This window comes from Canis lupus, chromosome 25, assembly GCF_003254725.2.
Source record: "Canis lupus dingo isolate Sandy chromosome 25, ASM325472v2, whole genome shotgun sequence".
Lineage (NCBI taxonomy): Eukaryota > Metazoa > Chordata > Mammalia > Carnivora > Canidae > Canis > Canis lupus.
Genome location: NC_064267.1, coordinates 12,436,657 through 12,460,626, shown reverse-complemented (window position 1 = coordinate 12,460,626; position 23,970 = coordinate 12,436,657). Strand labels below are relative to the sequence as shown.

Genomic DNA, 23,970 nt, shown 5'->3' with positions numbered 1-23,970 from the left:
TTCTTCAAAAGAAAGCATTTGTAGAGACGGTGGTGGGAAGTCACCCAAGGCCATCCTGCCTCCTCAAACTGAAGGCAAAATGAATTCAACATTGCTGGGGATGGGCTGCAGGCATCTGAACATCTGTACAACACTCCGGTGATTCTGCTCATCACTCAGATTTGGGAATGACTCATCAAACCCGTAAAGTGGGACTGTTTTCCTTCATCTTAAAACAGAATTTTGCTTATTTGAAAACAATTGGGAGGCAGGAAGTTTTAATTAGTAAGTCTTACTGTCAGGATTTAATTATAGGTCAGATCATTGACAACAGGTGAGGAAATTCAAGAAAGGAACCAATTATTAAGGTGAACTATAGTAAGCAACATACGATGCAGAATAGCATAAAGCTGGTTTCCTCAGAAATCAGGTCCATAGTGGGCACCAGGGTGAATTCCTGAGAGTAAGTTAGAGCCTTGGCTTAAAGGAACAAGGGTGGGGGGGGAAATAGTATTTGAAGCAGGCTTAGAAATTCTATTACTGAAGAGTATTAGGAGTTAATATTCTTAAATTCTCATTATACTTAGTATCTCCAAGCCCTTTGACGGTTTTTGACTTCCAGATTTCTCTGTGGGTCTAGCAATCTGACTGCATCTCTGTGAAAGCAATGATACTTTTTTTTTTTTTAAGATTTTATTTATTTACATATGAGAGACCAGAGAGAGAGAGAGAGAGAGAGAGAGAGGGAGGCAGAGACACAGGCAGAGGGAGAAGCAGGCTCCATGCAGAGAGCCCGACATGGGACTTGATCCCGGGTCTCCAGGATCACACCTGGGTGGAAGGTGGCACTAAACCACTGAGCCACCTGGGCTGCCCAGCAATGATACCTTTCTATTCCATTTTTCTCCACCTGTTTTGTACAGCTGTGTAGAAGTTCAAGCATTCAGTTGACTTTCCTAGCAAGCTGTTTCCTTGGACTCCTTCTTAGGTGGTAGATTCCTCAAGGGCAAAGACTATACCTTCAACTTTCTTAATAGTGACCTACAGTGAACATGGAAGTATTGGTTATTTGTAAAAATCTTTTGATGCTCTCCTACTCTTCCAAAAAGCTGAAAAGCAGGGAATACTTCCAAACTTAATTCTGTGAGTCCAGCATTACCTTCATAGCCAAGTCAAAGACAATTTAAAAAATTACATACCAGTACCCCTTATTAAATACATGCAAAAATCATGTACAAAGTACTGACAAATTAAATTCAGCAGCATATTAAAGAGACTGTACTACCAAAACCAGATGGGATTTACTCCCAAAACGCAAGAGTTGTTCAACATACGAAAATCACTGTAACGCATTAACAAAACAAAGCAAAAAAACCCGCACAAGATCATCTCAATGATACAGAAAAAGCATTTCACAAAATTCAATGCCCATTTCTTGACACAAACACTCAAACTAGAGATGAAACTTCCTCAATGTGGAGGCCATATATGAAAAACGCACAGCTAACATCACACTCAGTGGTGGAAGGTTGAAAGCTGCTTCTCAAAGATGAGAAACAAGGCAAGGATGCCTGTGTTCAGCACTTTAATTCAATGCAGTATTGAAAGTTGTGGCCAGAGGGATAAGGCAACAAACAGAAGTAAAAGGCATGCAAATTTGAAAAAAGATGAAGTATAATTATCTGTTTGCAGATGACATGATCTTATAAGTAGAAAATCAAGATTTACCCCAAAACAGTTAGAATAAACAAATTCAGCAAACTTGCACGATATAAAATCAACATACAAAAATCAGTTGCATTTTTATACACTAACAATGAACAATCCAAAGAGGAAAGTTAAGAGAACAAATCCATTTACAGTACCATCAGAACAGTAAGATACTTAGGAATAAACTTAACCAAGAAGGTAAAAGGATTGTTACATTGAAAACTATAAAAAACAAACAAACAAACAAAAAACTACGAATGTTGCTAAAAGAAATTAAAGGCAACACAAATAAATGGCATTGTGTGTTCGTGGAAGACAGATTCAATGCAATCCCTATCAAAATCTCAGCAGCAACTTTTACATAAATTTTTTTAAAAATCTGAAAATTCATATAAAATTTCTAGGACCCTGAACAGCCAAAACAGTCTTGAAAAAGAACAAAGTTGGAAGCCTCATGTCTCGATTTCAAAACTTGCTATGGTAATAAAAACAGTAGCGAGTGGCATAAGAACAGACATACTGACCAGTGGAATAAAACGGAGCCCAGAGACAAACCCTCACATATATGGCCAATGGATTTTTGACCAAAGTGCCAAGATCATTCAATGGCAGAAAGAACAGTCTTTTCAAGAAATGGTGCTGGGAAAACTGGATCTCCACATGCAAGACAATGCAGTTGGACCCTTACCTAACAACATATTTAAAAATTAACTCAAAATAGATCAAAGACCTAAACATAAGAACTAAAAGACCCTGAAACTTTTACTAGAAAACAGAGAAAAAATTTCCTGACATTGGATATAGTAGTAGTGATTTCTTAGGACACCACGGCATAGGCAACAAAAGAAAAAAATCGCTAAGTTGAACTACATCAAAATTAAAAACTTCTGTGCATCAAAGGATACTATCCATAAGAGTGAAAAGAAATGGGAGAAAATATTCAGAACTTATTATAAAGAACCCCTACAAATAACCCAATTTTTAAAATAACCCAATTAAAAAAATAGACAAAGAACTTGAATAGACATTTCTCCAAAGAAGTTATACAAATGGCTAATAAGCACATGAAATGATGCTTAACAGCCACTCATCATTGAGGAAATGCAAATCAAAACCACAGTGACATCAACTCCCACCAGTTAGGGTGGCCACTACCAAAAACACTCAGGAAAAATAAGTGTTAGCAGGGATACAACAGAAACTGGAGTGTTGGTGTATCACTGTTGGGGAAAGTCAAGGGGTACAGAGAGCAGCAGGGAAAGTTCCTTAAAAAGTTAAAACAGAGGCGCCTGGGTGGCTAGGTTGGTTAATTATCTGCCTTCAGCTCAGGCCATTGTCCTGGGGTCCTGAGATAGAGCCCCGCATCGCATCGGGCTCCCTGCTCAGCTGGGAGCCTGCTTCTCCTTCTAACAACCTCTGCTGCTCCCCCTGCTCATGCTCTCTCAAATAAAATCTTAAAATAAAAAATTAAAAAAACAATTACCACATGATCCGGCGATTTCCTGTATATACCTAAAAGAACTGAAGTCAGGGACTCAAACAGGTATTTGTGCATCCACGTTCGTAGTGGCATTACTCACAAGAGCTCAAAAGTGGAAACCACCCAAATGTCCATCAAGAGATGGATAAAAATGTGGAATATTACCAAGTCGTAACAAAAGAGATGCTGACACTTGCCCCAACAAGAACAAAGCTTGAAGACATTATGTAAGCGCGGTAAGCCAGATGCAAGAGTACAAATACTGTAGGAGTCCACTTACATGAACTACCTAGGGCCATCAAATTCATAGACAGAAAGCAGGAAAGAAGTTACTAGGGCTGAGGGGGAGGGGAAGTTATTATTTAATGGGTATGGATTTACTGTTTGGGGAGATGAAAAATCCTAGAAATGGATGGTGTTCAGAGTTGTGCAACACTGTCAGTGTGCTTAATGTCACTTAGTGGCCCACTTAAAAATGGTTAAAATGGCAAACTGTATGCTGTGTTTTCCACAACAGAAGAAAACACCTTGGTAACAACAGCCACAGTGAAGGGCTTGGCAATGAAGTTCTACCTACTTGAAACCTGCATCTGCTACGTTCCAGCTGAGTGACTCTGGGAAAATGACTCAATCTCTGGAGTTTTAGTTTCTTCTTTTGTAAAATGAGGTATCATGAATGCACTCAGAGGTCATCGTCAAGATGAGCATTAAGAAGGAAAAGGTAAAATGCCAAGTATAGGGCCTTATCATGCCATCAGCTAACAAATGATGGCTGATTTTAGCAGCTCTAGAAAGAAAGGTAGTATATTATCATAGAAAACATAAATGAACAAAGTTAAAAAAAAAGCTTCAAAAGAACACAAACAGGTCTTGGGGAATAAGGCAACTTGAAGAAAGGGAGGGGCAGTCTTGGCTTTGCAACAGTTTGTGAAAAACACTCTTGAATACTGAGAATTTCACTTATTAAAATTTCAATATGAAGTGTGTGATACAGATGTTTGAGAGACGGCGGTCTCAGGTCCCCACTGGTGGTCTAGTTCACCTGTTTTTTTTTTTTCACTGGTGGTCTAGTTCACCTGTTTTTGCGGTCTCAGGTCCCCACTGGTGGTCTAGTTCACTGTGCTTTTTGTAAGACCACTCCAGAGAAAGGAGTAAACAAGTGTTTCCAGGACAGTCTCCCGAGAGTGAGGAAGGCAGATGACGTAATAAAAGCAATGTTAGTAACTGAGTCACTCACTCAACAGTGGAGCAGAGTATACAGGGTGAATACTCAAAAGTTACAGATTTTACAAGAGCAATCACTACACTGGAAGGGATGAGGAGCACTAAAAAGACTGCCTTTTACTGTATTTGCCCCTTTAAGACTCTGTGATCCTAAATTTACATTTTTAAACTTGGGATTTTTGGAAAGACAACACTATAAAACACATAAAAACAAATGCCAGGTACACGATGATTCCATGTGCTGTTTTACACACACGGAATGCTGTTCTGGGAAAATCTCTTTGGGTAACATAAATAGTTCACAGCAAGAGCAGTAGGGCAGGTCCCCAAGTGTATGTATCCAGTTGAACTTTAACAACCCCGGGGTGAGGGGCACCGTGTCTTTGCAGTGGAAGAAACCTCATCTTACTTCTGACTCCCCCAAAAAGGAAATATGAATAGCCCCCTATTGTCCAGAAGCCCTACTGATAACGTAAACAGATCATTAACACACATTTTGTGTATGTTTTATAGCTGATGTTCTTACAATAAAGCTACAGAAAAGAAAATGTTAAGAAAATCCTAGAAGAAAATATGCTCACAGTACTATACTGTATTTATCAGAAAAAAAAAAAATCTGCTTACAAGTGGACCCACACAGCTCAAACCCGTGTTGTTCATGGGTCAACTCTTCTTCTAATTCACAAAGACATTTGAGGCAAAAGGAAAAAAACACACTTAAAAACCCACAAGCACAAATAAACCAACTTTAATAGATATTATTTCATATTTATATAGCGCCTTCTTCAAGAACCTTAGATGCTTTACAGACATTATATCTAATTAATCCCCACAACAACCCTGTGAGGTAGGTATTACTCCCATTTTACAAGATAGGGAGACTGAAGCACAGAGAGGTTAAGTGACTTGCCCAAGGTCACACAGTTAAATTCACTGAAGAGCCAGGACCGGAACGCCTTAGCCTCCCAGCTCCCAGTTAAATACCTCATGAGAGAAATCTTTAATGAAAAGTATCCTTAAAGAAAGTATCAAGAGTAGTATGTTATGAAAGTGAGGCCTTTCTACTGCCATCACAGAAAAAGAAAAAACCCGATACTGATGGTTAAGAGGCAACAAGACCCATATATTACACATTTCCTTTCTCCCCTTCTCCTGAAGTCTCATGGCCCCTGTCTTAAGCAATCTTCTAAAGGTAAAGTTTCCAAGACAGAAACCATACGACTTAGCAGTGAGACTTAATTTAGAATATTTACTTTCAGTTACGATAATTTATAGAAATTTTTATTCCAATATACAAAATATGGGACAGCCATCCCAACAAACATGTACATAGTTAGAGAGCAATCAGCCACCATTTACAACTTAACCCCGCCCTTCATTTCCGTCACAGTCAACCAACACACAACCTCACAATGCTTTCTAGATGGGTCACTTTTCTTACTAAATACCTGCACTTTTTTCCCCCAACCCTAACCCTATGTTTTTAAAGTATACTGAGTTTCTGATAAGCTTCAAAACATCTTATGTAGATGCAGCTGAACGAACAGTAAAAAGGAAATTGAGAACTATCACCCCACAGTCCCTCCCCTGACAAATCATACTATCAAACACCGTGTGGATGTGAACAGTGTGTGACTACCAAGGAACTCAATAAAAATGCTAGAGCTTGCTTTAATATGAAATGTAACCTTGCCTTTTACTGTGTTTTTTAAAATGCAAAATGTAGAAACATGGCGCCGTATTCCAATGCTGGACCTCTATGCAAATGACTTCATCTATCTTTCTTATCCATGCTGTGGCCTGGCTCAAGCACAAATGGACTCAGCCTCACTTTACGTCTTTCTCTGTGCCAAAGGCTGTGGAAACACAGCCTTGAGTGCCAAGACAATTTGGTTTAAGCCCTCAAAATAAAAAATGTATCCACTTCCACGTCTGTGACCTTCCCCACATTCTCCGTCGTGATTCTCTGTGCAATGTTGCCATCAGGCAGGCTCCATAATTTGTATAAACCCCCTCCAGCCAGCGTAAGGCTTTAGCAACTCTAATCTTAAAAAGTAACTTGTCAAAATACATCATAATTTTCTCCCAGCACATCTTGTTTCAACAGCCCAATTAGCCAAGTGACCCTGTTAAAAGATCAGTTCATGGAACGAATAGGTGAAGTCATTTCCTGAGCTAAAAGATACAGATAATAAATGTTAATAAATAGCAGCAGACAAAAAAGTTTTTCGTTTTTTTTTTTTTCATATTCAACAGTGTTAGTAAAATAAGTTTAGAAAATTACAGCAATTAAAAAAAAGTTACTGCCTAAAAGGACTTAAAGGACATCCAAGGCCTGATCACTCTTCTGAATATGTATATTCAACTATTTCCTGCACGGTACAATGGGCCACCGTCTGACAACTTACTGATGATGCGTGGGAAAGTGTCAACCGCAATGGTTCACGTACATTTTACATCACATATATTACTTCTTAAAACTCCCAACAGAAGGAAGTCTTAACAAATGCCAGGTTTAATTTCTGAACACTCTTCCAGTAAGATCTGTAAAGATGAAGGGGTGGGGGGAGAGAAAAGGACTTGCTCTGTGTGCTCCTGGTCTGCGTCACCAACACTTGATCCTGGGCGGGTTCGTGGCAGCCACACAGGCTGCTCGGGTTCTGACAGATCACTTCTTTCCAGGGTAGAGAATGACATTTGAAAAGAACGTAACTGCTATGACACGAGGTTTCCAAACATGGCCTCAACCTGAAACGTTAGAGTACTTAAGAATTCTAAAGACTGGTGCACCACTGAGCCAGAACTTCTTTTATTGTTCCAACTGTGACAGGGAATTTTTGATAGCTTTTTATTATACTGAAATTAAAGCTGAATATTGATTTATAAACTATAACAAAAAGGACAAATGTTTAGCCAGAGATATCAGTTCCTCCTGAAAAAGAATATTTACCTCCTCTTGTTGCAATTTTTCTTAAGGTATCCTACGATTTAAAATAGAGTTTAAAATTCACCTTAAAAATAGAAACAAACAGAAGGACTAGTTAAACTGACAAAAACTAATAAAAATATGCTCAAATTTACTGACAGAATCGTGGGCACTTCACACAATACTTAGACTCTACCAGTTTTAAGTAAAATAAATAAGAAAAAAATTATAATTACAAAGCCAGTCTTTCCCCTTGGGGAAACAAAAAGCCACTTCTGACCAATTGTTCCCTACATATACATATACTGTATATTATTATAAGCTTCTTCAGAGAAGCAAAACATATTTGTCTTCCTGACACTGGATTCTAGTTATCTATTAATTTTTACATCAGGAAGGCAACTCCAAGTGTTGGGCCCAAATGTAGTTCTGGTTTACGCTTGAAAAGACCACCAAATACTCCTTCTGTGTATCTGCAACACGGGCAAAGTTACACAGCGTGTGCAATCCTCTCCTTAAGTGATTAATACAACCTAGCACGGATTCCTAGTCTTTCTACTGCACCCCCAAGGAGTTCAAATCATTATTGGTGCAATTAACAAAGAGAAATGCATGTCAATTACTGGAAGGCTGTTTTACAAGAGGAGCTGCTATCTCTGATCTCACTTCCTTGTTGTGTGGAACTGCAGACAGCATGATACCTGAGCAAATAAATCAACTACCATGATAGGAAGAGCGTGTTAATCCACAGTCTTTGCTTTATTGTGTGCAAAGTGTGCTACTGCCCCCTGAGCTTCCTGCATTTCTCTTTTCTTGAAAAATCAGTGCTTGATCCTTTCCAAAATAACCAGAGAAGAAATGAGGCAGAAAGTATCTCTTCATCACGGTCCCTCTCAGTCCCGAGACTGATAGAAAAGGATGTAACCAGACTCAGAGTTCTTTGAGATATCTGATGTCAACCCGTAGAATTCTTCAATAGCTTGTGCATCTATTTTCTGTGAGGTAAAATGGAAACGTTAGTACAGAAATGAGCTCCTGGAACTGCTTTAGTTCAGTAAAATCTTCCACATTTCTTAGAATTGTGCTTTTTCCTTATCTTTTTTCTTGGTAATTACACACACACACACACACACACATATTTAATTTGCCAACATACAGTGTAACACCCAGTGCTCATCTCATGTGCCCTCCTTAGTGCCCGTCACCCAATTACCCAATCCCCTTATCCATCTCCCCTTCTGCGACCCTTCATTTGTTTATAAAACAGCTCTGCACAATAAGAAAGGCTTAAATTAAAAAGACTGATCATGTCCACACACATTCTCACCAATGTTGAAGCAAACAGGGCTCTCATATACTGCTGGCAGAAACGGAGAATGGGACAGAGACGCTGGGGAAATGTTTAGCATTATCTTTTAAAGCTGAACATACAGCTACCCTTTCATCTAACAATTCTATTCCTCAGTAATAGAATTACCTGAACTATATGAAACCATCAATTCCCAACCATTTGTGACCTACAAAAATGGCTAAATGGCAATTTCGTATGGTCCTACCTAACGTACACCCAATAAAAATGAGTGTGTGTGTGTCCAACAAAAGACTTAGATCTGAGTGATCGAGGCAGTTTTATCGGTAATAGCAAGGGACAAAAAGGCACATTTCTACCTTGTTATATCCTTACAAGGCAACCAAAATGGACAGCTAGATACAAAAGAAGTCATACTGGAGAAGTCCATTTATATTCAGAGGTAAAATTAATCATAATGATCAAAAACAAAATACTGGGTTCAGGGAATGGTGGACAGAGGGGAGGAAAGCCATGAGAATTGACCAGGAAGAGGATGGGGGTGGTGGGGCTCAATAAAGAGTGTTGAAAATGTACTCAGTCTTCATCTGGAGAGAGATTACTGTGTGTGTGTGTGTGTGTGTGTGTGTTCGTGCATTCACATACAAAAAATTCAAGTGTTGCTTAAGATTTGTGTACTTTCTGTATATTATGGCTCAATAATTTTTTTTAAACAATGAAAGATTGTTTTAAACTAGCTCTCTTGTTGAGGGCTTTTGTTTTATTCTAAGCATTTTTAAGGTCACCTGACCATTCAAGCATGAGGATTGGTTGTTGGGGACAGTAGGAATCTGACTGCAATCTGAAGACCTCGACATTTGTCCCATACTCGTAACCTGTCATATGAATGAGAAGCTGGGAGAAAGAAGAGTAAAATACACACATAACTTTGAAGAAAGATAAGAAATTCAGGAACTACTTACTTCTACAATGTCGTCATCAAACAACAACCAAAACTCATGACTCTTAACTATTGCAATATAATGACCTCGATTGGGACCACTAAAACAAAGAGAAAGAGAAGTTAATTTTATACAATGTTTATTAATACCATTCTTCTATGCCCTCAACTTCATGTTCTATAAAGTAGGATAATAACTGAAACTGACAAAAAATACTCCTTTATCTATTCTTCCCCAAAATATCAAGCTACATTGCTGTGAACTGGCATTCAATTTTAAAATCAAGTAATTATTACTCTACTTTGAGATATAACTAGCATTCTATTTATATAAAGCTATGCTATTCAAATTATTTGTTGTATCTGTAATAATTATTTTTAAAATAGTTTTCAAATTTGTTTCTATGAAAAATTTAAATATATCTATTTTTTAGCATTTTGAGGGAATGACAGGGGGCCACAGCCCCCCAAGCTAAACTATAGAATAACGCATGTAGAATTTTTTTTTCTGTCTTATTCCCTTGGCCATAGTTTTTCTCTTGAGGAAAGAACATGCGATGCCTAAAAAAGCAGATATCAAATCTATAGTTCTAAAATCAAGCTTGACCTTCATAAACTTCTTTAAAAATAAATGACATTGTATAAGGATTATCAGTGCTATTTTTAAGTACCTCGATCTTAGCAACATTATTTGAATTGTCTCTGCATCTCATTTTAAACAATTCTGCGATAAAGAAATCTAGAAATGCATAAAAATGCAAGTAGGATTATTTCTAAAAAATGCTTTATAAAGGACATGGCAAAGATTTTAATCTCTCCCAGTTTATGTATGACTTATTATAAAAGCTTCTATATAATTCTTTATTAAGTTATATTTCTGTTGTAATTATTATAGAATTTGAGGTAATTTTTGATACAAATTGTGGTTTATGGTGAATATTATCTTAAAAGTAGCAACATCAGATAATAGAATAAGCAGCATCCTGTGTCTGTCTAGGCTCCTCTGATCCTGCTAGGTGAGACGAGTACCTTAGGTGACAAAATGACAAAAACAAGAGTACAGAGGAAAATGCCTCAAAACTTTCTTTTAATGCTTTAAGGCTTTTAATGCTAAAACAAATCTTAAAAAAATAAGCTATAAATATGTATTTATATTTTCCCTGTTTCTATAGGGTTCCTCTAAGAATTTTTTTTTTTTTTTTTTTAATTTGTAAGTTGGTGAACATGAAGAAAAATCCCAGAAAGGCTGAGGAACAGCACCTGAGGGAGAGGGAGACAAGTGGGCTGAGGGCTGGTAGGTATGAGACTGCAAAGGGTAGGAAGCATTCTCCTTTGGCAAAGAGGTAGTTTGAACAACAAACAAAAGTTAATTACAGAAACTATAATAAGATGAGGGAGGGCTGAAGCTAATAAATTTATACCTAAGAAAGCTGTGAATTAGGGATTTGCATCCTGAACAGAAAAAACACTCGGTTCAGTACATATGAATGCCTCCTGTATTGGTTGCTGTGGGGATTAGAAAGATACCAACAATGCCCGGCCCTGAAAACACTGTGACTACAGCAGAGAACCCTCCAAAAACACAATACAGGGCCAAATAGGATATAAGAGTAGAGCTGCAAGGGTCGTGCAACCGACATATCTCATCCAGCAAGAGAGGAGGTGGGAAGGAGAGGGCTGAGGAGTCAAGGGGACCTGAGATGGGCTGCAAGGATCATACTTAATGATTCTGCAAGCACCTGCTAGAAATCTACTATGCCCTAGACATTAAGGAGAGAGAACATGTAAGCTGGACTGGCACAGACTTAATAATGATGAGCATCCTCCAGAGTTGAAGGATGTGGCCAAAGCACACCCTTTATCCTTGCAAATGAAATATAACTATGAATAAATCTTATAAATAAAAAATAAGAAAGATCTGAAAATGTTATTTATCTTTTGTTAATGGACAAATTATTTCCTGTCTTAAGAAGTGTCTGTTCTCATAACGGAAAAAGACCTACAGAATGATAAATATAATAGAGTCCCAAAGCAGTAAGTAATGGCTAGCAGTGCGCAGCCAGCAGTTCTGTGAACACAGAGGCTTGGCACAAAATGGAGCCGGGCTGGACAGGACAAAAGACCACCCAGGATATCCTCCATAGAGGTTTAAAGGGCTGGGGAAGGGGAAAAGGCAGGGGGAATAACAGTGAGAGAAGAAGGAGTGCGGCAGGGGGCTCTGGTTGTGATCAGGAATCTCAGAGTTCATGGCCTCGTGAGTAGAGCAATTCCAAAACTCTATCATAATCTAAGCAGACAGAAACTACTCACTGTTCCCGAATTTGAACAGGCTAAAGAACAGTAAGGGAGGACCTGAAAGGGCAACATGATGATGTTGTTATTGTTATGCAAACGTAGCAGCAACTAAGTGATGTGCATTCCCCCTTTAAACCTACACCACAGCAAGGTCGTTAATTAATATTGTTTCCTTTTTAAACAAGTGAAAGCCGGCACTCAGGGAATTCTGTATGAAGTCATACCAGCCATAAATGGCAGGATCAGAACTGAAAGCCAGGTTTCTTGGACTCTAAAACCTCTGGGTTCAATCACTGCACCAAGGCTGTTTCCTCCATTCAGATGTCTCTACCCTTCCTTTAGAAAGAGAATGTTCCAAACATGGAAAAGGAAGATTACTGCTGAGGATGGGAGACTGGGAGGTAGGCCTGACAGGGACAGTGGAATTACAGCAAGGTGACCACCCTCCTGTGTCCTTACAGGTTCTGAACAGAAAGCTGGGAGGGACAGCTCAAGGTGAGAACGTCAGGGACTTTTTTTTTTTTCATTGGCTGTAACATGCTGTTGGTACAAGCTTCCCCAAACCATGGGGAAAAGAATGAGTGTCTCTTTTAAAATTATTACAGGAAGGCAGCCTGGGTGGCTCAGCAGTTTAGCGCCACCTTCAGCCCAGGGTGTGATCCTGGAGACCCGGGATCGAGTCCCATGTTGGGCTGCCTGCATGGAGCCTGCTTCTCCCTCTGCCTGTCTCTGCCTCTCTCTCTCTCTGTCTCTCATGAATAAAATCTTTAAAAAAAAAAAAGTATTACAGGAAATTCTAAACAATCAATGAAGACTGCATGTTCCAAATATAAATTTTGATTGTGTGATGCTCCTGTAGTTTTGAGAATTTTTTGAGCTATTTTATAAATCCACATACACAGAATGACATATCATACTAAACTATCAGGAAATAAATATACTGACTGACAAAATTTAAAAAAAAAAACGTGTCTTTAAAGATGATTTCCAAAGCCATCTTAAATGTTTTCATAACCATGAACAATTAATCTCAGAAATAATTTATTTCGCAAAATCTATTTAGGCAGCATCATTTTTACCAACAAGAGGGAAAGAAAGAAGAAAAAAAGAAAAGAAAAAGAATAACAAAGAGGTCTTCAAGTTCCTTTATAGTACTATTTATAGAACAATAAAAATAAAATTTGGGCAATAATGTTTCAATATATAAAAGCTTAAGGAGGAAATAAGTACACTGTATCTGAAACACCCCATTTTGCAATCAAGTTACCCTGATACTGAAGCCCTGAAGGATAAGGAGACCCCGAAGGTCCGCCCTGGAAGCACCCGGGACGATCCCGAACACCTGCCCCAACGGCCAGAGAGCCTCGCAGGCTCATCCCATGGATGCAGTTACCTTCCACAGTGAACCACCACAGCAACAAGGTCGTACATTCTGTCAGGATTGGTTGCATCGCCAGAGGTGTTAAACAGACGAAGTTCTAAAGGAAAAACTACCCGGTAAGACAGTTTTGTGTATCGATGAAGTTGATCCATGTATTTAAACCTCTTCAGGTGCAGAGCTAGAATCATGGGCAGTTTTTTAACTTTCATCCTATTCAAATAAACATGGAAACAAAATTTCATGAAAGGCATTCATACCACGTCCTTAAAAGAACTATCGAACTTTATGACTCTAGTAACAAACAGTTTTAACGGTTGCTTTTAATAGCCCAGCACTGCCCACTTTTGCATAGTTCTACCAATTATTTTTCTATTGGCGAAGCAACATTCTAAACATCTTAAGACTACCCACTCTGCCCATCACCACCAAACGACATAATCTGACTTTGCACTCCATATGGCTTCAAAATAGACAGACTGGCATCAGTTTTTTGTTAAGAAATCCTTATTCTGGAATACAGATCCCTAAGGATAAGACTAACTGCATACGATACCAATGATGAGTGGAGGAAAACCAATTCCTTGCAGCTGCTTAACTTCTTTGGATGTGAGACTGAAAGCCATTTGTTCTATCAGTCTATATAATTCATAATGGCTGGAGAATGGGGCACAATGAGAAAAGCATTAAAGACCATTCCACGAACGGTGTTTGGCAGAGATAAGAAATAACTCCATATTCAGAATAATGACTACATGTATTCTAGAAAGAGAGTTAAATAATTTGCAAATTTAGGAGATAAGTCTTTAACTATAAAACAACTGGTTATCCTCCACATTCTAAATAATCTTTATTGTACCCTTAAATGCCATTTCTCCCTGACATGACTTCTCTGCTCCTACTTTCCTAAAGAGTTTATTCTTCTGAAGGTTCAGCTCAAATGTTGTAATCCCTGGCATAAATAACTTCCCCATCAGCACTTCACAGAATCGCTGTATGTGTGTGTGTGTGTGTATACACAGTTTATGACACCATAAAATATTTAGATTATGAGTCTTTCTCTTCTAGGATCTGAGATCTTGGCAGGTAGAAACCTTTTTTTTTTTTTTTTTTTTTTTTTGTCACTTTATTTCTCTATCAAGCAACATGCCTGGCACATGACAGATACTTGACAAATGTTGTGGAACCGAATTCTCTATGTGTTCAATGAAGCAAAACACTTTTCATAATTAAAAGATGAAATTTATTAAGCCATTGCCTCTAATGAAGTGAAAACAAGAACCATTCTATAGCACTACACTAAATCTGCATCCCATAAATCTTAAATGTGGTGGGCAGCTTATTTTTCCAGAAACATTTACTATTCTACCCTGGCCTTTGAAAAACATTAGCAAGAATAAGCATAAGCAGATAATCATTCCTATTAAGAAATCTAGCAGTAAGGATTCTTTATGGCCTTTGCCTCAGTAATTCCACTTCCAGAACTGAAATATATCATCTCAAATGCAAGATTTCTGGAAAAAAAAAATCACATCTAGAGTTATTTTATATTGTGAAAAACTGGGAAAATCCTAGATATAGGCATATCAAAGATATTGTGGGTTCAGTTCCAGACCACTACAGTAAATATCACAATAAGGCCAGTGAAATGAAATTTTTGGTTTTCCAGGACATACAAAAGTTAGATTACGCTATACTGTAACTAATAAATGTGCAAAAGCATTATGTCTAGAAAAACAATGCAGATACCTTAATTTAAAACTATCTCATTGCTAAAGAAAAAGTAAACCACCATCTAATCCTTTAACAAGTCATAATCTTTTTGCTGAAGAAGAGGATCTTGGTTCACTGTTGATGACTGTTGACTCATCAGGGTGGTAGCTGCTAAAGGCTGGGGTGGCTGCAGCAATTTCTTAAAAGACAACAATCAAGCTTGCCATCTTGACCCTCTCTTCCTTTCATGAACAATTTCTTTGTAGCATGGGATGCTGTTCAAGAGCATTTCACCCACAGAACTTCTTTCAACCTGAGAGTCCATCTTTCAAACCCTGCCGCTGTTTTATCAGCTAGGTTGATGTAATATCCTAAATCCTTTGTTGTCACTGCAACAATCTTCACAGCATCCTCACCAAGAGTAGATTCCATTTCAAGAAACCACTCTTTGTTCATCCATAAGCAGCAGCTCCTCATCCGTTTGAGTTTGATCATGAGATGGCAGCAATGTGGTCCCATCTTCAGGCCCCACTTCTAATTCCAGTTTTCTTGCTGTATCTAGCACATGTAGTTACTGCCTCCACTGACGTCCTGAACACCTCCCCTCCAAGTCCTCTGTAAGGGTGGGAACCAACTTCTTCCAAACTCCAAACAATGTTATTTTGACCTCTTCCCATTTTTCTTAATGGCATTCCATTTCTAGAAAGTTTTCCATTGACTGCCCAGATCCATCAGAGGAATCACTTTCTATGGCAGCTAGACTTATGAAATATATTTCTTGAAAGACTGGAAAATCAAAATAACTCCTTGATTCCTAGGCTGTGGAATAGATGCTGTGTCACAGGCAGGAAAACATTCATCTTGTTGTTCATCTTCATCAGAGCTCTTGGGTGACCAGGTGTATTATCAATGAAGAAACAATATTTGAATCTTTTTTTTTTTTTTTCCTGAGCAGCAGGTCTTTACAGTGGGCTTCAAATACTCAGTAAACCATGTTGTAAACAGATGTGCTGTCATCCAGGCTTTGTGGTCCCACTCATGGAGGACAGAATAGATTTTGCATCATTCTGAAAGGCCCTAGGATTTTTGGAATGGTCAATGTACACTGGCTTCAACTGAAGTCATCAGCTGCATTAGCTCCTAACCAGAGAGTCAGCCTGTCCTTTGAAGATTTTTCTAGCTATGAAAGTCTTGATGGCATCATCTTCCAACAGAGAGTTGTTTTGTCTACATTGAAAATCTATTTTTTAGATTAGCCACCTTCATGAATTACCTTAGCTAGACCTTCTGGGTACCTCACTGCAGCTTCTACACCAGCATTTGTTGCTTCACCCTGTACTTTGTTCTGGAGCTGGTTTCTTTCCTTAAACCTCAGGAACCAACCTCTGTTAGCTTCAAACTTTTCTTCTACAGCATCCTCACTTCTCTCAGCCCTCATAGAATGACAGAGTTAAGGCCTTACTCTAGATTGGGCATTGGCTTAAAGGAACACTATGGCTGGTTTCCTCTTCTGTTCAGACCACTCGAACTTTCTCTGTATCAGCAAATAAAACTATTTTGCCTTCTTATCTATCATTCATGTGTTCACTGGAATAGCACTTATAATGCCCTTCAAGAACTTTTGCCTTTGCACTCACAACTTGGCTGACGTTTGGCACAAAAGACCCAGCTTTTACTCTGTCTCAGCTTTCAACAGGTCTTTCTAAGCTTAATCATTTCTAGCTTTTGATTCAAATGTAAGAGACGTGACTTTTCCTTTCACTTCAGCACTTGGAGGCCACTGTAGGGTTACCAACTGGCCTAATTTCCATATTGTTGTGTCTTGGAGAACAGAGGCCAGAGGAAAGGAAAAGATGTGGAAGGATGGCCGGTGGACGGAGCAGTCAAATCACACATTTATCAAAGAAGCTCATCATCATATTACGGGCACTGTTTGTGGTACCCCCAAACAGCAAGAGATATGTAGCTGGATTCAGTTTGCTAATGTGTTGATTTTCACATCTTTGAAATATCACAAGAGGGGTATTACTGGTCTGTAATTTTCTTGTAATACCTTTGTCAGGTTTTGGTATCAGGTTTATGCTGGTCTTAAAAATGTGTTGGTGATCATTCCCTCTTGTATGAAGGAGTTTGTATAAGATTTATTGTGCTTTGCTTTATTGCACTTCACAGATTACTGCCTGTTTTTTTACAAGTTGAAGGTTTATGGCATCCCTGAGTCAAGCAAGTCTATTGATGCCCGTTTTCCAACATACAAACCTCACCTGGTGATGATATAACAGTTCTACTAAATAGAATGATGATTTTTTTCCTCATGTTTTTTCTAAAGACTAATAACTGTAAAAATGGGAAGATTCCTTTATATTTTAGCAAAGTAATAATAAATATGTAACAAGTATCTTAAAATATTAGCATAGTATATTTCTCCACCTGAAGATTTTGGATTGCTAGCCTCCAGAATTAGCAAAGTAATAATAAATATGTAAGAAGCATCTTAAAATATTAGCATAGCATATTTCTCCTGAAGATTTTGGACTGCTAGCCTCCAGAATCCTAATACATTTCTGCTGTTTATAATCCACCCAGTCTACAGTGTTGTGTTCCAGCAGTCTCAAAGGACTGAGGCAGGGTATGTGTGCCAGGGGTGGTTGGGGATGTTGACTACAATGTGGCGACAAAATACTCACTGCTGACATGACACTAACCATGAGTAGGACCTGCACATGGAAGAGTAAGATATGAATCTAGTTATGAAAATGGAGCAAATGGGAAGAACTTGCCCTCAGAAATAAGAATCTCAATTACTACATCAGGGCAGCAGAGACAGTGGCCACGATAACTTGATGCTGAGTGGCCTAGGCACTGCACAAGTCTTCCCCAATGCCTCATACAGACAGCACTGGGCCTGGAAGTGGGTTAGGCTAAAGATGGCATCAAGGGAGCAGGGAGTGAAGAGAGGAAGGATGTGTATCAGAAAATCAGGTTGGCTCAACTCCCTGTCCAGCCACTCATGATCAGATCCCCATCTAAGGCAGAGAGGAGGGACAGAGGAGCACCACTCCAGCACCAATCCCACCCCAATGCCCAGATGACAGGAAAACACCACCTGAAACAAAGCCATCAAATCCTCTCATTTCAGTTCCCCAGGGACATTACTTTGCTTTTACTCATATGCTTTATCCACCCATTGGCTAACAGCTTATGGTTGTTTCACCTACATTTACCAAGCTGGTATTTTTCCTGCACTGTGCTATATATAGTTCAACAGGTGTGCTATATAAAAAGGAGTCTAGTCTATGTGCAGGTAAATTCTGTATAAAGCTAGATAAAAAGATAAATTTATATATCTATTATCTATTTATCTATCTATCTATTATTTATCTATTCTGAGGGTCTCCTCAGAGTCTATAATATGAAGCATGAATAAATAATGAAGAGGAAACTTTATTATATAGCAAATTCAATTGATCATGGAATATTTATTTTATGGTAACATTTCCAGAAATCGTTCTTTGGTATTCCAGGACTGAAACCTTTGGTTTTGAAGACATTGTCTTTACCTTAATATAAACAGGTATATTCTGAATGAAGACCAAACCATATGCATTTTTCTGTGGTTAAAACACACATAACATAAACTTTACCATCTTAACCCTTTCTAGATGTATATTATAGTAGTGTTCCCGATAAAGCACACTGTTGCACAACAGATCTCTAGAAATTTTTCATCTTGCAAAATGAAACTCTACACCCACTGAACAACTCCTCTTTTCCCCTTCCCCTTAGATCCTGGCAACCATCATTTCACTTGGTTACTAAAAATGTCACTAAAGATTCCCCATGTAACTGGAATCACACAGAATTTGCCTTTTTGTGATTAGCTTATTTCACTTATCATAATATGCTCAAGACTCATCCATGTTGCAGTATGACAGCTTTTCCTTCTCCTTTAAGGCTGAATAATACCCCACTAGATGTTCATCCTACATTTTATCCTTTCATCTGTTGATGGACATTTAAGTTGTTTCCACCTCTTGGTTATTGTAAACAATGTAGCAATAAACAGGACTGCATATAATCTCTTTAATCTAATTCTTTTGGATATATATGTAGAAGTAGGAATGCTGGGTCATGTGGTAAATTGTTTTTAATATTTTGAGGAACCTCCATATTGTTTTCCAAAGCAGCTACACCACTTTACATTCCCACCAACAGGGTACAAGGTTCCAATTTCTCCACATCTTTACCAACACATTATTTTCTCTTTTTCTGACGTGGTCATCCTAATAGTGTCACGTGATACCTCACTGTAATTCTAACTGGCAGTTCCCTGATGATTAGTGGCATTATCTTTTCATATGCTTGTTGGCCATTTGTTTATCTTCTTTGGAGAAATGTTTATTCGAGTTTTTTGCCCATTTTTAAATTGGGTGGTTGGTTTATGGTGTTGAGTTGTAAGAGTTCTTTATATATTTTGGATATTAATTTCTTATCACATATTGGTTCTCAAATATTTTCTCCCATTCATGCCTTTTCACTGTTAATTTTTTTTGTCATGCATAAATTTTTAAGTTTGATATCGTCCCATCTATTTTTGCCTTTGTTACTTGTGCTTTTGGTGTCATATTTTAAAAATGACTGTCGAATTCAATGGCAGGAAGATTTTCCCCCATGTTTTTTTTCTAGGAGTTTTATAGTTCAGGTCTTATGTTTAGATCTTTAATCCATTTTGAATTAAGTTTTGTGTATGGTGTAAGGGTCCAATTTCATTCTTTTGCATATGAATATCAGTGTTTCCAAAACATTTGTTGAAGAAACTATACTTTTCCCTGTCATGTAGCCTTGGCATACTTGTAGATCATCTGACCATGTAAGTGAGGATTTATTTCTGGGCTCTCTATTCTGTTCCATTGGTCTACATGTTTGTCTTTATCCATAGTACCACACTGTTTTAACTACTGTAGCTCTGTAACATGTTTTCAAGTTAGAAAGTAGGCGGCCTCCAGCTTTGTTTTTCTTTCGGTATTGTTTTGGCTTTAAAAATCCTTTCTAAGATTTCCCATGTGAATTTGGATTTTTTTTTCCCTATTTCATCAAAAAATGCCATTGAGATTTTGGTAGAGATTAAACTGAATCTATGGTCTGCTTTGGGAAGTATGACCATTTTAACAATATTAAGTCTTCCAATCCATAAACATAGGATCCCTTTTCCATTATTTGTATGTATCTTTTTAAATTTCTTTCAGCAATATTTTATAGTTTTCTGTGTACAAGTCTTTAGCCTTCTGGATTAAATCAACTTCTAAGTATTTTATTCTTTTTTGGTGCTATTGTAAGTGGGATTATTTTGTTTAACTTTCTTTTTTAGATTGTTCACTGTTAGTGTACAGAAATGCAACAGACTTTCACATGTCCACTGTATCTGCACCTCTGCTGAACTTATTCTAATTTTTTGTTGCTGTTGTTTAATCTTTAGGGTTTTCTGTATATAAGACTATCATCTGTGAACAGAGATAATCTGACTTCTTCCTTTCTCATCTGGATGCCTTTTATTTCTTGTTCTTGCCTAACTGCTCTGCTCAGGACTTCCAATACTATGCTGAATAAAAGTGGCAACACTAGGTACATCCTTGTCTTGTTTCTGATCCTGAGGGAAAAAAAGCTCTTCAGTTTTTCACCACTGGGGATAATGTTAGCTATGGGCTTGTCACAGATGGCCCTCTTTATGTTAAGGTATGTTCCTTCTAGTCCTAGTTTGTTGAGTGTTTTTTAATCATGGACAGGTGCTGAATTTTGTCAAATGTTTTTCTCTATCCACTGAGATGATCGTGTGGCTTCTGTCCTTCAGACCAAAACCATCCATCCATCCCTCCATCCTAAATAGAGAGAGACCATGCCAGAACAGGAGAGGGGGATAGGGGCGAAGGGAGAGGGAGAGAAGAATTCTAAGCAGGCTCCACAAGGCAGGGCTGGTCTCATGACCCTAAGATCATGACCTGAGTCCAAATCAAGAGTTGGACACTTAACCGAATGAGCCACTCAGGGGCCCCCAAACTAAAAACTTTTAAAGTCGAACTGATTTTTGTTTCTTTAATAAGAACTACAATCTACATATCCAACACAATCTTATTCTGTTATTCTGAGACTAGAAACTATAGACTTTTACAGCTGGTAGGGATCTTAGATGTCAACTAATCCAAGTGAGACCCAGAAAGATTAAATGGCTTGCCCAATATCTCAACGGAAGTTACCAGAAAGGCTAACACTAGATCCTAGTAGAAAATAGATAATTTTCTGTATTGCTCTCTTTCCAAACAACTTATCCTACATAAATACTCTAAAACCTGTGTGAAAATGTAGAAGGAAATGTAGGAAATGTAGAAGGAAATTACCAACATTAAAAAGGAGAAAACTAGGGATCCCTGGGTGGCTCAGTGGTTTACTGCCTGCCTTCGGCCCAGGGCGTGATTCTGGAGTCCCCGGATTGAGTCCCACATGAGACTCCCTGCATGGAGCCTGCTTCTCCCTCTGCCTATGTCTCTGTCTCTGTCTCTCTCTCTCTCTCTCATGAATAAATAAAATCTTAAAAAAAAAAAAAAAAAAAGAAAAGAAAACTAGAAATGATACCTATGCTGTCGGCTGAAACTGGGGATTTAATTTTGACTTCATGGTTTTTCAATATCGATAGATCAGTAGGCAAGATAAACAGGTATGGATGTAAGCATATGTATAGTACATATATATGTACACACACCATCCAGCTCTGTCCACTAAGGGGGCTCAGGAACATAGATATCTCAGTATCAGTGAGTACATCTATACCAAAGTCCTGCTTTCTAAACCTCATTCTCCTCCTAAAAGAAACCAGGCCTCCTTGGATAAATGGCTGGTACCAGAGTGGGGGCAAGGAAGTACCAAATGAACCTGGACTTTTTCATGCCAGAAAGTAAAGAAGCACTCGAGAATGATGGGGCATGTCAAAAAGACACAGGTGCCAGCTTGAAGGGGCTCCCACTGGCCAAAGCTGGGATAATTCGCACATGAAAATAAGAATGGAAATGGATCATAATCCATAATCCACTGAAGAAAAAAATCCTTGACTCCATGCTGAGAGTTACAAAATTAAAAAAAATAAAAATAAAAAAATAAAAAATATATATATATATATATATATATGAGTCCGATGAGGAATGGGTATATTTACAATCTCAAAACAGCTCCACACAAAATACTTATGAATTCTATAAATGGGCAAACTAGCTTAACAGTGAAGAACTCTGGGAGACATCACCTTAATCAAATGTTCAAAGGATAAATACACCGGTAACAGGATGTGCAGATTTTTAAAGTCAAGAAAAGACTGTTTCAAATGTAAAAACACTAAAGAGACATGAAAACTAAATGTAATGTGTGTTTCTGGCCTGGATACATTTTTTCTATAAAAGACATTACTGGGGCATCTGTGCTAATAAAAATAAGCACCACAAGAACAGTAACATATTGATGTTACTTTCCCCATGTGGATGAATATGGCAAGAGGAAATAGCTTGTTGGTAGGAAATAGCCACTCAACTGTCCAGGATCACAGGACATCATATCAGGACCGTACTTTCAAATGCTTTTGGGTAAAAAAGCATTCTTGGTACTATACATACAATTTTTCTTTGATCTTGAGATTGTTTCAAAACAAAAAGTAAAATAACAAGAACAATGATGATGATTCCATTCTGTGATACCAAAGAAGAGAAGATACAAGATCCTTTGTAGGAACAGCAGAAGCTAGGGTAGGGGGTGAGGAAAGTATTTTTCCCCTTATCTCACCTTACCAAGAAAAAAGTTTACATAAGCAGGCAAGCTTCAAAGTTAAGTATTTTAACTATATTGGTTTATGATTCTTAAGCAACTTTTATTAAGTGTAGAAAATCACCTGAGGATGCAGAGTTGAATACTGTTTGTCTAGCAATAGTAACTTAGTGGGTCTTAATTATTTAATGATAAAGTTAAGAATTTTTACTCAATGTAAATTTTCATATATCACTTTTAGCTAGAAAGGCCCATCTACAACACCTACTGTCAGAGAATCACTAAAAAAATTTAAAAACACTAAATTACCGTTTGTGTGCTTCCTGTTTGCTGCGACATTCTTCACAGTAATATTTGTATTCACTGCACAGAGTTTCTGTGTTGCTAAAACCCCTGTGTAAAATTCAAAATAAACTGTATCAGAAAACCATGTATCCATTTAAAAATACTTTAAGCCAAAGATATTTATTAAATTTCAAAATAAGTAACTCTACCATTACCTTAAGCAGTGAGTGATCGATGTGTTTTGTTCCACGTCAACAGAAAGGTCTAAAAAATCTTCATCTTTGCTGCTTATCTGTAAAAATAGGGAATTACCTTTGATTTCTTTAAATATCAGTAAATCACTGCTCTGAAATGACAGAATTAAATGCATTCTATTCTTAGTTGTAAGTACATTAGAATTCTTTTTCCCCAAGTTCCAAAGAAATCTACTTGGTTGGGATTATCCAAAAGGACACTGAATGAATGACTCTCGTCATATGTACAGGTTAAACAGCAAAGTACATCTGTGACTGATTTCCCTTATTGGCAAAGGCTATGATGTGAAATCCCACTACTTTCCAAAACCTTGGTATTATTGTAAAGCATGAAACAAACTGCCCATATATACTAATTCTTTAAAAAAAAAATAGGCTAAGACTGAATGGGGATGCCTGGCAAAGGGCATGACACCTGTGTTATCACTCAAGGAAATAATTTAGCCTATAATGCCAAATTACATTCCTCATTGGTGGCCTTCTTTAATCTTTCTCAAAAAAAAGAAAAATCTAACATAAAGTTCTGTTTGAATTATGGGTTAATCATCTGATAAAAAAAACTTCATGTCATTACTTATTCATTAGAATTGGATTAGGACAGAACTTCAGGCATCAAATTTCCTTCAATGCTTAAGGTGACATGCAACAGATCTCTGACTGTGCCTCTCACCCAT

At 37.8% G+C, this 23,970-nt stretch overlaps 1 protein-coding gene across 8 annotated transcripts in view; it reads right to left on the bottom strand.

The window, feature by feature from the left end:
- Nucleotides 1-5,125: 5,125 nt before the first annotated feature.
- USP12 (ubiquitin specific peptidase 12) overlaps nucleotides 5,126-23,970 on the bottom strand; it is a 145,832-nt gene continuing 126,987 nt past the window's right edge. For all 8 annotated transcript variants that reach the window (XM_049100979.1, XM_025462642.3, XM_035715950.2 and 5 more), the window contains 5 exons: nucleotides 23,258-23,334; nucleotides 23,067-23,150; nucleotides 13,257-13,454; nucleotides 9,591-9,669; nucleotides 5,126-8,314 (listed from right to left, as the gene is read on the bottom strand). In XM_049100979.1, the coding sequence (XP_048956936.1) occupies nucleotides 8,213-8,314; nucleotides 9,591-9,669; nucleotides 13,257-13,454; nucleotides 23,067-23,150; nucleotides 23,258-23,334 (540 nt within the window). In that variant the 3' untranslated portion in view covers nucleotides 5,126-8,212. The remainder of the gene's footprint in view (nucleotides 8,315-9,590; nucleotides 9,670-13,256; nucleotides 13,455-23,066; nucleotides 23,151-23,257; nucleotides 23,335-23,970) is intronic.